Source organism: Anomaloglossus baeobatrachus, chromosome 4 (assembly GCF_048569485.1).
Source record: "Anomaloglossus baeobatrachus isolate aAnoBae1 chromosome 4, aAnoBae1.hap1, whole genome shotgun sequence".
Classification (NCBI taxonomy): Eukaryota; Metazoa; Chordata; class Amphibia; order Anura; family Aromobatidae; genus Anomaloglossus; species Anomaloglossus baeobatrachus.
Window position 1 is genome coordinate 476,926,418 of NC_134356.1, and position 12,644 is coordinate 476,939,061.

A 12,644-nucleotide genomic window follows, 5' to 3' on the forward strand; every position below is an offset into this window, starting at 1 on the left:
GGCTTGTAACGACAGCCTGAACCTCCTCCCGTATCATGAACCTCATGTCCGACAGGAGAGTAGTCTGCTCCTCAGAGATCAGTTTTGCAATACAGGTCTCGCAAAGCTTCTTAACACAGGTGTCAGGAAGTTTAACATCACACACCGCACAACGTCTAACTTTATGGTACATTTATTTTTGGGGATGGTGCCAGAACCCACAGAAGAACCTTCACCCTGCAAAAAAAGAACAAGGCTCAGACAAGTCTCCTAGCTTACAGGGCAATGAAACCCTGAAGGACTGACACTTACAGAGACCTGGGCATCCTTAGGGGCTTTGGTGTCTGAACGTTCACGGTCTTCCATCACGGGCAGCGCTGACATGCAGAGCCTAGCGAAAATCAATGCACTCCCCCCCCACCCTTCCAGGTTTTATTACCTGAGTGAAGGTGCCCGGTCACCGTCCTGCCGTCTGAACTCCCGTTTTGAAATTCGCGCCAAACTCCCGGGCCGCACCAACCCGGAAGTGCGGCATCTGCGCATGCGCCGTGACTCCCGGAAGTATCGCGTGGCTGGTGGCAGGAGGCCGAGCGCCCTCCCCTCGGAGAGAAGCGGCAGGCGCCGGGAGCTCCTGCTCGACCGGCGCGGCTGAGGGACCTTGCGCTGCAAGGTGTCGGCCTCGGGCATCTTGGCAGGCCGGAAGGAGAGAGAGCGGAGCCCCCCCCCCGATCCACCTGGACCCCGTACATCCCGGTAAGTTCCTACGTCCGTCCTGTACAGGGGCATGAAAAACACTGGAGAGGCTGGGAAGGGGAGGGGTTTTTAACCTCGTGTTCCTGTCCCTGTAGAGGGTGGAGGAAGCAACTCCTGTGGTGCTGTCATGTGGTCCTGGAAAATCAAGGATTCCGCCGCTCAAAAAACGTTACATGCGTCGTCGGCCAGCGGAAGCAACGCAGGTACTTTTGGCACAATCCACCATCCATCAAGTCTATAGGATACAGCGTAATCCGTTAACGGATTCCGCTGTTTTCCAAAAGGGCGGATTGTGACTGAAGGTAATTAACGCAAGTGTGAAAGTACCCTAAACTGTTTTTCAAAAATGCCTTTTTTGGGGTTTTTCTTTATCCATGAAATAATTTATCATGACACAACACCACCAGCGGGTTTGCAGTGCTTTATTTTAAATAATTTAAGATATATCAATTCTGAAGTGTTTAGAGTTGCCATTGTTACTCATAGCTTTGTACTATCTCCTATTAGTCCTCAAAGTTGTAAGAACTGATTCCATCGACAAACATACAATTGATTAATCACAGATACAAACAAGTATATACTCACATACCATAGAAAAAAAACCTAACACATTCAGACATGAGTGCAGTGCTGAAATACAAAAAAAGGAAATCCAAGGATCAGAGGTCAAGAGGCAAAGGTAAGATTATAAAACTTGATAAAAGGAGGACTTGTAACTATGTGGTAAAATTAACCTAAGGAGTACTGTACTTATTTTCCAGTCAAAACTCAGAATTTTTCAAACCCAGACAAATAATAGAGCTTAGAATATCATATGGTTGAGAAATGACAAGTAATAGCACATCATAGTGGGTTGCTAAAGGGACCTGTAAGGTCTTACAAGCCTCCCAAACTGCCCCCATAATTATTTCTAGGCATAATCCAACAATAAAATCATGTCCTTGATTTATCAGTTTATATCTGTGCAAAAATGACAGTCATTATCACATATGCAAATTATCTCTGATTAGTCCAGCTTCATCATTTTAATTACAACCCCCAGCAAGGAATGACTGACCTTCTCTACATGATCCATAGCATGTCTCCGCTAACTGCAAAATTGTGTATGCACAAGACTTTACTCCTCCCAATTTGGGCTTAATGCACAGATGTAGTTGGGGAGAGTTCCCTGTGTTAGGCCTCTGCCACACTCACGTGAATTTCACGCACGTGCCGAGAGACACGTATTTCCCCTGCGTGTTGCGTGCAGGTAAGTACGTGTCTCTGGTACGTGCGTGACACGTGTGTTCTACGTGTGCTATCCGCGATAGCACACGTAGAACCGGTAATTATTATACTCACCTGGTCCTTCCTGATGTCCGCGCTGCTGATCCTCGGTCTCCAGCCCTCCTGTCTCCCCGCTGCTGCTGCTGCCAGGCAGTGAAGTGAATATTCAATGAGAATAATGAGCGGCGGTCGGCAGCAAGAGGCAGCAGCGGCAGAGACAGGAGGGCTGGAGAAGGTGAGTTAATGTTTTTTATTTTTTTCCCTGACATGTGTGTTTACTCCGGCGCGTGTCACACGGGACCGCATCCACACTACACCCGTGTGGTACGGGTGCGGGCCGTGTAACACCCGTGCTGCCGGAGAAAACACTGACATGTCAGCGCTTTGAAAATCGCACACACGTACAAACGCACACGGACACACGTTCCATGTGGTTTTACGTGTGTGTGCCTGCTACCATAGGGTAGCATTGCTGTACATGTCTCCGTGCCGCCGGTACGTGTAAAAAATGACAAACACGTGCCGGAGGCACGGATGTGTGGCGCAGGCCTTAGGGAGGAAGGAAATCTCCTGAATGTGCAATATTGAAATTAACAGATATGTTGTGGATGATGTGTAGAAAGTCAATCACACCTAGAGGGGTCCATGACGCAAGACAAATCAATGAAAATAAGGCTCCGCTGGACTAGTCAGAAATTATTCACATATGTGAGAGACTGTAATAAAAGTCCTTTCTGCGCAGACATTAATAATTGTGTGCTTCATTAAGGGCATGATTTTATTAGTGGAATATAGCTAAGACCTTGCTCACATAAGCCTACAGCATCAGATGTGAGAGAATCGGATGCAATATGCTAATGGCACGCTGCTTAAACTCTGCTGCTAGTGTGAGTCATTAGACTGTGCGCCGATTCTCTCGCATGCGAGAGACTGATCACAGGTGAGGAGAGGAAAGATTTCTCCATCTTCTCAGCTGCCTGTTTCTGTTATATGTCACTGAGTGCAGCCCGATGTTTCACATGCACCCATACACTTGTATGGGTGCGTGTGATCCAAAGCATGCTGCCAAATGTAGCATGCTTTGATTTTCTCATGGCAATTCGGCATGAGAAAAAAAAAACCTCACAGATAAACACTGCCTTTGTTTAACATTGGTGCAAGTGCAATCAGATGTTTTATTGAATTGCACTCGCACGTCTTAAAACACAAATGGGAGTGAGGCCTTAAAATCATTATGGATGTAGTTTAGGAGGCCTGCAGGACCTGACCGGTTCCCTTTAAGAGGGTATAAGGCTCAAACAATATTATACAAATTCTGAAGATTCAATTTTCAAATGCAGGACCACAGTTTCTAATCAGTTCTGTAATGTACTCATCACAGAATGCAGGAGGAGGTCTTTCCAATATAGACTGTAAATATAATTGCCCAGAACTGAATAAGAAAAATCATATGAATGTGACTAATCAGGTGATTTCCTGAGATTCCACCATTTTCTGTTGCCAAACTTGAAAAAGTAAAGTGGAAGAGTTTTAGGACAGTGGTAGATTGCAGATGTCTAGCAGTGGTCAAGAAAACTATGCAAAAACTTCAAGAAGCCCAGATTTACTTTTAAGATACCAACTAATTAGTCTAGACTTTGCTGGAATTCTAAATGGTTTTCTTTATCTTAGTCACCAAACGAAAAAATTATTTTACATCTATATCTGCGTACGTGAAGATGTTTATATTTTAGTATGCTGTTAGCTTAATTTCTGTGTTGCTTCCTTTATTTTGAAGACCAGATAAGCTTTTTCTTGCTTGACTTCTTGAAAAGCTGCAAGCTCTGAGCACAGTGAGTTTTCTCTGTAAATCCTGCTCTCCATTCTATTCTCATACCTTAAAATGCTTCCATCACTTTCACACACCTGTCTGTGCAAAATGTGATTTATAGGAGAAAATATTTCAGCAAAATCTCAGTGGTTATGTATGTTAATTACAAGAATCAGCTCTGCCCAGAGTACCACTTAAAGGGTAGAGTGTTATCAGATTATGGCCTATTGTTTAAATCTTGTTATCCAAAAAAAAACCCCAAAACATTGTTATTTGCAATTTTCCCTCACCAAATAGCTTTATAAAGTCGTAAAATTGCCATGTTCAGACAGACTACTAGGCCTCAAGTCCTGTTCTGTACAAATGACTTTTCAGCACTCATTATTACAGACAGGATTACAATAAAAGGGAACACCTCTATACATATTGAATAACACATTATCCACCATTCACAATATAATGTAACAGCTCACATCATCCGCCTCCCTTCACAAAGACCTTTTCCCAATGAACATGCTCAATACCATAGAGCCTGAATCAGTATCGTTGGACTCAACAGGACGTAGGTGTCAACTTCAAGAATTTTTTTTTCTCAATACAGTAATCTGAAAAAACCCAAACCCATTTCATATAAAAACAGATTTAAACAAGCCAATTTCTGATTTCACCCTCTCTTTAAGCACGTATAGGTAAGGAGGGAACAGGGTAGAAGAGCATGGGAATAATACACAGCAGTGGTATTAGCCAACACAAGGCTTGTGTGTATAAAATCTGCATATGCAAAATAGTGGAAGTTATCCACTTCTCGGACAACCCCTTCTCAATCACTGTTTCATTCGAGAAAAATAATAAAACTCCCCTCTGGTGCCAGCGACATTCCAGTTAGCGATCCCTTTGGCGAATTAGCAGCCGCTTCATGCTCCCCTTTTTTGGATATAAAGGAAGTCAGAACTGCGGCTGCTCTCACTTCCCCCGGATATCAGTTATGTCCTACGGAAGGGAGAGTGACGCTATCATTGTGATTATAAGACAATGTCACGCGATTCCCGAATGAGCCAGTGCCAACACCGCTGGAATGTCGCTGACATTGGAGAGGAGTATAGTATATTTTATAATTTTTTTTTAAACATTGGACCTCTGTGTTCCTCAACATTTATCATGTGACCAGGATTTCATTAGCATTGCACAGGTGATAATACCATAACCTGTGTAATACCAAGGAAATTCTGACACATGACCTGTTTGGGAACTTTGAGTAAAAAAAAGTTGGGGGAACACTGCTGTTCGAGGTCTATCGTCTTGTGCAATATATCACAGATGATATTCCAAAGCCATATCAGGTGTGTGTGTGTGGTGTAAAGTTGGAGATATGTTGTTAGGAGACTATTCCTTTCATTTACTTTTCTCAAAGATATTAAAAGGTCTATCTGTATTTTAACACTTCAAAAAAGTTATTCATGTTATAGGACACTGCAATACACATGTAAAGTGTGTATCTTGTCAATAACAGTATACTTTAAAACTTGCCAACAGTGTAAACCACTTCTCTACCTCTACTTATTTTGCATAAAACATGACTAAACGCAAGTAATTATACTGGAAAATACTAAGGGCCAATTTAAAGTTGACAACTTCGGGAATGATTCAGGCAGTGTGAATTGGCCGCCACACACCCCAGAAAAGAGCAAAGTGCTGACTCTTTGGGTGAAATGAGATTTACACTTGCATAAAAAGCATAGTTCTTGGCAGCCATCATTCTGGGTATATAGGACAGATTCTGCCTGGAATACAGTGTTCACGCAGAACAATTGTATTAATGATCATGCTGTGCACATGGCCGTACGGTCAACCTGTCTAAACAGGCTATTAAACAACCGCCGATGAGATTACATGTAGTGGTGATTGAAAACCTATGATCAGGGTGTCTAAATAAAACAAAATATTGGAGGTTTCAAATTGTGTTGATAAAAGGGAGGCAAGAACTTAGCAAAAATTAATGATGGGCTAGGGAGGCGAGGCAGTATGCTACCTCGACATTTTTCATCTCTTTACTTCCTTAAAAATCAGATTTTGATAAAATGTGGAGAACCAATTTTGGATTAATTTATGTAGGTGTGAACTAATGCCCAACTGTGAAACATACAGAGAAACCCCAATAGTAGCAAAATATCAAAAACTGGCTGTCAAAAGTAGGTTATTTTTGTCCAATCCTCATACTGTATTTATCTGCCTCAAAGTATAAAACCTAGAAAGTGGCTTCTCCGGAGTTGTCCTTTAAGAAAACGGTGAAAATGAACAAGAACCCAAGTACCAAAATGAGGAACATGTGGGGGTGGGGAAGTTAAATGACAGAACATTGTGCGTTATAACATAGGTTCTACATTTCAACAAACGTTATTGGAAGTAAAACATTAGAAACCAAGACAGTCCAAATCTATTTACATCAAGATACAAGAGCGTTGGCATTAGATGAAAATCTTGCAATGAGCAATCGTAGCAAAAAATGCAGTTCATAGGTTATTATAAAAAGACACAAATGAACATAAATGAATCACAGGTTGATTGTCAATCCTAGGGCCAGAAGACAATGAGAATGACAACATTACCCAGAATGCCCAGAAAGGCCGTAACATTAATACACTATCGCTCCCAGTCATTTACAACCATATCATGTACCTACCTTTTTTTTTTAGAGAAGGCAAGGCACCCTGCCCACAGACATGTGCGTACTGTACTATGTAACAGTCTCACCATTATTAGCTGAAAAGTTAAAAGGTCTCTGCCCAAAGTTAATTCTCAGAGTGGACAAACCAATCCGCTTGTACAACCGCGTCACCACATACAATATTATGTACACAAAAAAGTCATACTGGTCCTAAATGTTAAAAAAGTGTATTTGTCACAAAATCTTCAAACCTGATATTTGTAGGCACAAAGCCCAGACTATGACACAGTCAAGGGGTAAAGATCCCCTTACTTACATCGGATAAAGTCTATGTTGCTATGGGGTAAGAAGTATAAAGAGGACTTGGGCCGACCAGGTACTGTGATGGGGCACAGTACAGGTGGTGGGAATGAGCCAGAACATAAAAAAGCTATGCATGCTGGGACATTATGCTTCATCTAGCGTTCCCTTACATCTGTGCCCTTTATCATACAGTATATTTCCCTAAGACTTACCTGACAAAACGTAACCACTTCTTTGCTTCCTGTGGTCACGATAGTCTGCAGTATTTTATGGCTAAATATCATGAGAGAAGCTAGGATTTATTTAAAAACATGTAGTGATGTACGTCTTGTTCCAAAATGTTGGACAAGGACACAGGATAATATCACACAAGTCCAAATGACAAGATAAAGTCTAAACAGGTCTGTAACAAATCCCCCCTTTCCAAACTGAAACACGGATGGGGGGGTTCAGGCACAGATGGCTTTTAACCGGTGTCTCCTTCTCTCCATACATGCCTCTTCATGGTTTCAGAAAAGGACATTCATTTCTGTTATAAAAGTATGCAAGAATTTTTGTCTTTTTCCTTTTCTTTGGGCTCTTTTCTCTTTTTCTCACTGCTCCCTTGCGGTCGTCCACTGGAAGGACTGGCAGCTGCCTGAGGTGGCTGTCCTGCCTGAAATAAAAGGGATGAAAACAGGAGATGTAAAGAAAAACAAAAAAAAAATTAAAATCCGATTAGATATACTGTAAAGATGTAGGTACAGTGAGGAAAATAAGTACCGTATTTTTCGCTTTATAAGACGCACTTTTCTTCCCCCAAAATTTGGGGGAAAGTAGGGGGTGCGTCTTATAATCCGAATATACGGGGGGGGGTGTATATATATACAGAGTCCAGTGGAGGTGCGGGCAGCTCTGAAGCGGTGCTGGGGACTGCTTGGGGCTGGGAGCGGCAGCGTTTGATCTCCTGCTCTCCCGCTCATATAATATGCACAACCGCTGTCCATCAGAAGCGTGGTGCTGAAACTGCATCGCGCTGATGGGCTGAGGGAGCTGTGCATGTTATCTGCCTGTGCTTACCTTTGATTGCACAGGATCTCCCCTCCCCCTGTGTTAGATATGGCCTCCCGTGCTGCTGCCCATAGTAAAATAATAAACTCTTTACTCACCTCCTCCAGCGTCTGGCCGGGGTCTCCCTCCTGCTGGCTGTGATTAGGTACACAGAGATTTCACTCTGCCATGCCGATCACATGACCTCCACTAGAACTAGGAAGTAGGAAGTGCAGGAGACAGGAGGAGTTCAACCCCGAGGAGGGAGACAAAATACAAGACAGTGCTGCAGAAGGTAAAGAGTTTATTTTACTAAAAGCAGCAACATGGGGGCGATATGTAACAGAGGGTGATGTGGCCCTGTCTGCCTGCCACAGAGGGTGATGTGGCCCTGTCTGCCTGCCACAGAGGGTGATGTGGCCCTGTCTGCCTGCCACAGAGGGTGATGTGGCCCTGTCTGCCTGCCACAGAGGGTGATGTGGCCCTGTCTGCCTGCCACACAGAGGGTGATGTGGCCCTGTCTGCCTGCCACAGAGGGTGATGTGGCCCTGTCTGCCTGCCACAGAGGGTGATGTGGCCCTGTCTGCCTGCCACAGTGGCCCTGTCTGCCTGCCACAGTGGCCCTGTCTGCCTGCCACAGTGGCCCTGTCTGCCTGCCACAGTTGCCCTGTCTGCCTGCCACAGTTGCCCTGTCTGCCTGCCACAGTTGCCCTGTCTGCCTGCCACAGTGGCCCTGTCTGCCTGCCACAGTGGCCCTGTCTGCCTGCCACAGTGGCCCTGTCTGCCTGCCACAGTGGCCCTGTCTGCCTGCCACAGTGGATGTGTGCCAGCCATAGGGGAAATGTGGCATCACTGGGGGACGTGTTCAATATAAGGTGGCCATATCCAGATTAAGGGGGCTAATTTTAGGATGAGGGGGCTATGAGGGACATATACCCTATATTATTTGTTAGACGGACACTGGCATTATAAGACAGACCCCATTTATTAAAAAATTCTCTATTCCTTCACCAAATTTGGGGGTGCGTCTTATAATCAGGTGCGTCTTATAAAGCGAAAAATACGGTATTTGATTCACAGCCGGTTTTGCAAGTTTCAAAACCTACAACGAATGGAGGGGTCTGTAATTTTTATCGTAGGTACACTTCAACTGTGACAGACAGAATAAAAAAAATAAGAAATAATCTAGAAAATCACATTGTATGATTTTTCTAAAAATAATTAATTTGCATTTTATTGCATAAAATAAGTATTTGATAAATTCTATTTTTTTATTGTAATATTTGGTATAAAAATCTTTGCTTGCAATTACAGAGGTCAGATGTTTCCTGTAGGTCTTGACCAAGTTTGCACACACTGCAGCAGGGATTTTGGCCCACGCCTCCATAAGGATCTTCTCCAGATCTTTCAGGTTTCGGGGTCATCACTGGGCAACATTGAGTTTCAGCTCCCTCCAAAGATTTTCTATTGGGTTCAGGTCTGGAGACTGGCTAGACCACTCCAAGACCTTGAAATGCTTCTTACGGAGCCACTCAGTTGCCCTAGCTGTATGTTTCAGATGATTGTCATGCTAGAAGACCCAGCCACGACCCATCTTCAAAGCTCTTACTGAGGGAAAGAGGTTGTTGGCCAAAACCTCGCAATACATGACCCTAACCATCCTCCATTCAATATAGGACAGTCGTCCTGTCCTCTTTGCAGGGAAGCACCTCTAAAGTGTGACGTTTCCACCCCCATGCTTCACGGTTGGGATGGTGTTCTTGAAGTTGTACTCATCCTTCTTACTTCAAATATGGTGAGTGGAGTTGATATTAAAAAGTTCTAATTTGGTCTCATCTGACCACATGACCTTCTCCAGATGGTCATTGGCTAACATAAAATGGGCCTGGACGCGTGGTGATGTGAGCAGGGAAACATTGCATGTCCTGCGGGATTTTAATCCATGACAACGTAGTGTATTACTAACTGTAATCCTTGAAACTTGTGGTCCAAGCTCTATTAAGGTCATTGACCAGGTTTTCCAGTGTAGTTCTGGGCTCATTTCTAACCGCTCTCAGAACCATCCTTATCCCACGAAGTGAGATCTTACATGCAACCCCAGACCGAGTAAGACTGACCATCATCTTGTGTTTCTTCCATTTTCTAATAATTGTGTCATCCCAGCTTGTGCAGGTCTACAATTTTGTCCCGTGTCCTTAAAAAGCTCTTTGGTCTTGGCCATGGTGGAGAGGTTGGAGTGTGAATGAGTGTGTGGACAGTTGTCTGTCGGCAGATAACTGGTTCAAACAGGTGAGTGCAGAGTAGGAGGGCTTCTTAAATAAAAATAAAAATAAAAAAACAGGTATGAGAGCCAGAATTGTTGCTGGTTGGTAGGTGATCAAATACTTACTACATGCAATAAAATGCAAATTAATAATTTAAGAATTATACAAAGTGATTTTCTGTATTTTTGGGGGTATTCTCTGTCACAGTTGAAGTGTACCAAAGATAAAAATTACAGACCTCTCCGTTCTTTGTAGGTGGGAAAACTTGCAAAACTGGCAGCGTATCAAATATTTATTTTCTTCACTGTATATAAAGCAGTAAATGTAATGTAATTATATATATATAATTACACATACACATACATACATATATACATACATATATATATACACATATATTATATATATATATACATACATATATATTATATATACACATATACATATACATATATACACACACACCGTATTTTTCGCCTTATAAGACGCACCTGATTATAAGACGCACCCCTAAATTTGGTGAAGGAAAAGAGTTTTTTTTTTTTTTAATGTTAAATGGGGTCCATCTTATAATGCCAGTGTCTGTCTAACAAATCATATATGGTATATGTCCCTCATAACCCCCCATCCTAAAATTAGCCCCCCTTAATCTGGATATGGCCCCCTTATATTGAATATAGCCCCCTTGTGCTGGGACACGTCCCCCTGTGCTGCCCATGGCTCCTATAGATGGCACATCTCCCCTGTGTTTGATATGGCCCCCATACAGCTGCCCATGGCCCCTATAGATAGCACATCTCCCCTGTGTTAGATATGGCCCCATGCTGCTGCCCATAATAAAATAAAAAACACTCTTTCCTTACCTTCTCAGCGCTGTCCCTCAGTGTCTCCCACCTCGCAGTTGAGCTCCGGCTTCCTTACTTCCTGGTTCTTGCTACCGGTCATGTGATCGGCACAGCAGAGTGATATCATCTCTGCATGCCTTATCACAGACAGCAGCAGCAGGAGACCGGAGATCAGCGCTGGAGGTAAGTAAAGCTTTTTTATTTTACTATGGGCAGCAGCACGAGGCCATATCCAACACAAGGGGGGGATCATGTGCAATCACAGGAGGGCACAGGCTTATATAATATGCCCCGCTGCCCCAGCTCCTCAGCGTGATGCAGTATCAGCACCACACTGCTATAGATGGCACATCTCCCCTGTGTTAGATATGGCCCCATGCTGCTGCCCATAAGACGCACCCCCTACGTTTTGGGGGAACAACAGTGCGTCTTATAAAGCGAAAAATACGGTAATATATTTTTTTATATAATATATATTATATACATATATATATATATATATATATATATATATATATATATTATACATACACACACACACACACACACACACACACACACACACACACACACACACACACACACACACACACACACACACACCAAATGTCTGTACGTATCTGAAGGATTTTAGAAAAAAAGTGTTTTTGCCTATCCTTTTGGGCTTTGGAGGAGGCGATTTATAAAGAGATTAGCAATTCACTTAGACTAAGAACTTGCCACAGTCCTGTAAACGTTAGCAGGAACACTGCATTTAAAGTGTTTACGGTATTGAAGATTTCTTCAACTCTGACGAAAATTATTTAAAACTATTCAGAGCCCAAGGAACTTTCAAGTGCATTTGGCTGCAAATCATCATCATTATGGCACTCGCCAATGAGACAAAATGGCATCCTGTTGTGCTGTAATGCTAATCTCCAGTACTTCTGTGCATTGAAGAGTCTTGGGTTTGGTCTTTTTTCAGGAACGTTTCTGACAATAATTCCATTACAGAGAGTTTTCCAGTTCCAGCATACTACTACTTTTAATTTAGAAAAAGGTCTTATGTTGTTGAACCTATTCCACTGAATCCCAGTGGATGGGCATGGAAACTTATCTGGATACTACTTTATCCTCCACTATCGGTTGTTTAACCCCTCTTGTCCCCGGGCATTTAGCGTTTTTCCGTTTTTGTTTTATTTTTCTTCTCTTTCTTCCGAGAGCAGTAACTTTTTTATTTTTCCGTCAATCTTGCCATATAAGTGCTTGTTTTTTGCGGGACGAGTTGTAGTTTGAAATGAGACCATAAGTTTTACCATATAATGTACTGGAAAACGGCAAAAAAAATTTCAAGTGTAAAAAACTGCAAAAAAGAAAAAGAAAAAAAGAAAAAAGAAAAAAAAAGTGTGATCGCACAATAGTTTTTGGGATATTTTATTCGCCATGTTCACTATATGGTAAAACTGACGTGTCGCTGTGATGCCTGAGGTTGGTGAGAGTTTGTAGACACCAAACATGGATAGGTTTACTTATATCTAAGGGGTTAAAAAAATTCACAAGTTTGTCCCAAAATATTGGCGCACGTTTTGCGCCATTTTACGAAATCTGTAGCGTTCTCAATTTTCGGGATCTATGGCTTAGTGGGGGCTTATTTTTTTGTGTCTCGAGCTGACGTTTTTAATTGTACCATTTTTGCTCAGATGTTACGTTTTGATTGCCTGTTATTGCATTTTGCACAAAATTTGCGGCGA

The 12,644-nt window shown here is 42.7% G+C and overlaps 1 protein-coding gene across 1 annotated transcript in view; it reads right to left on the bottom strand.

Annotated features, from left to right (window-relative positions):
* Positions 1–1,139: 1,139 nt before the first annotated feature.
* MINDY2 (MINDY lysine 48 deubiquitinase 2) overlaps positions 1,140–12,644 on the bottom strand; it is a 115,646-nt gene continuing 104,141 nt past the window's right edge. The window contains exon 9 of the mRNA XM_075345726.1: positions 1,140–7,431. Coding sequence (XP_075201841.1) covers positions 7,309–7,431 — 123 coding nt within the window. The 3' untranslated portion in view covers positions 1,140–7,308. The remainder of the gene's footprint in view (positions 7,432–12,644) is intronic.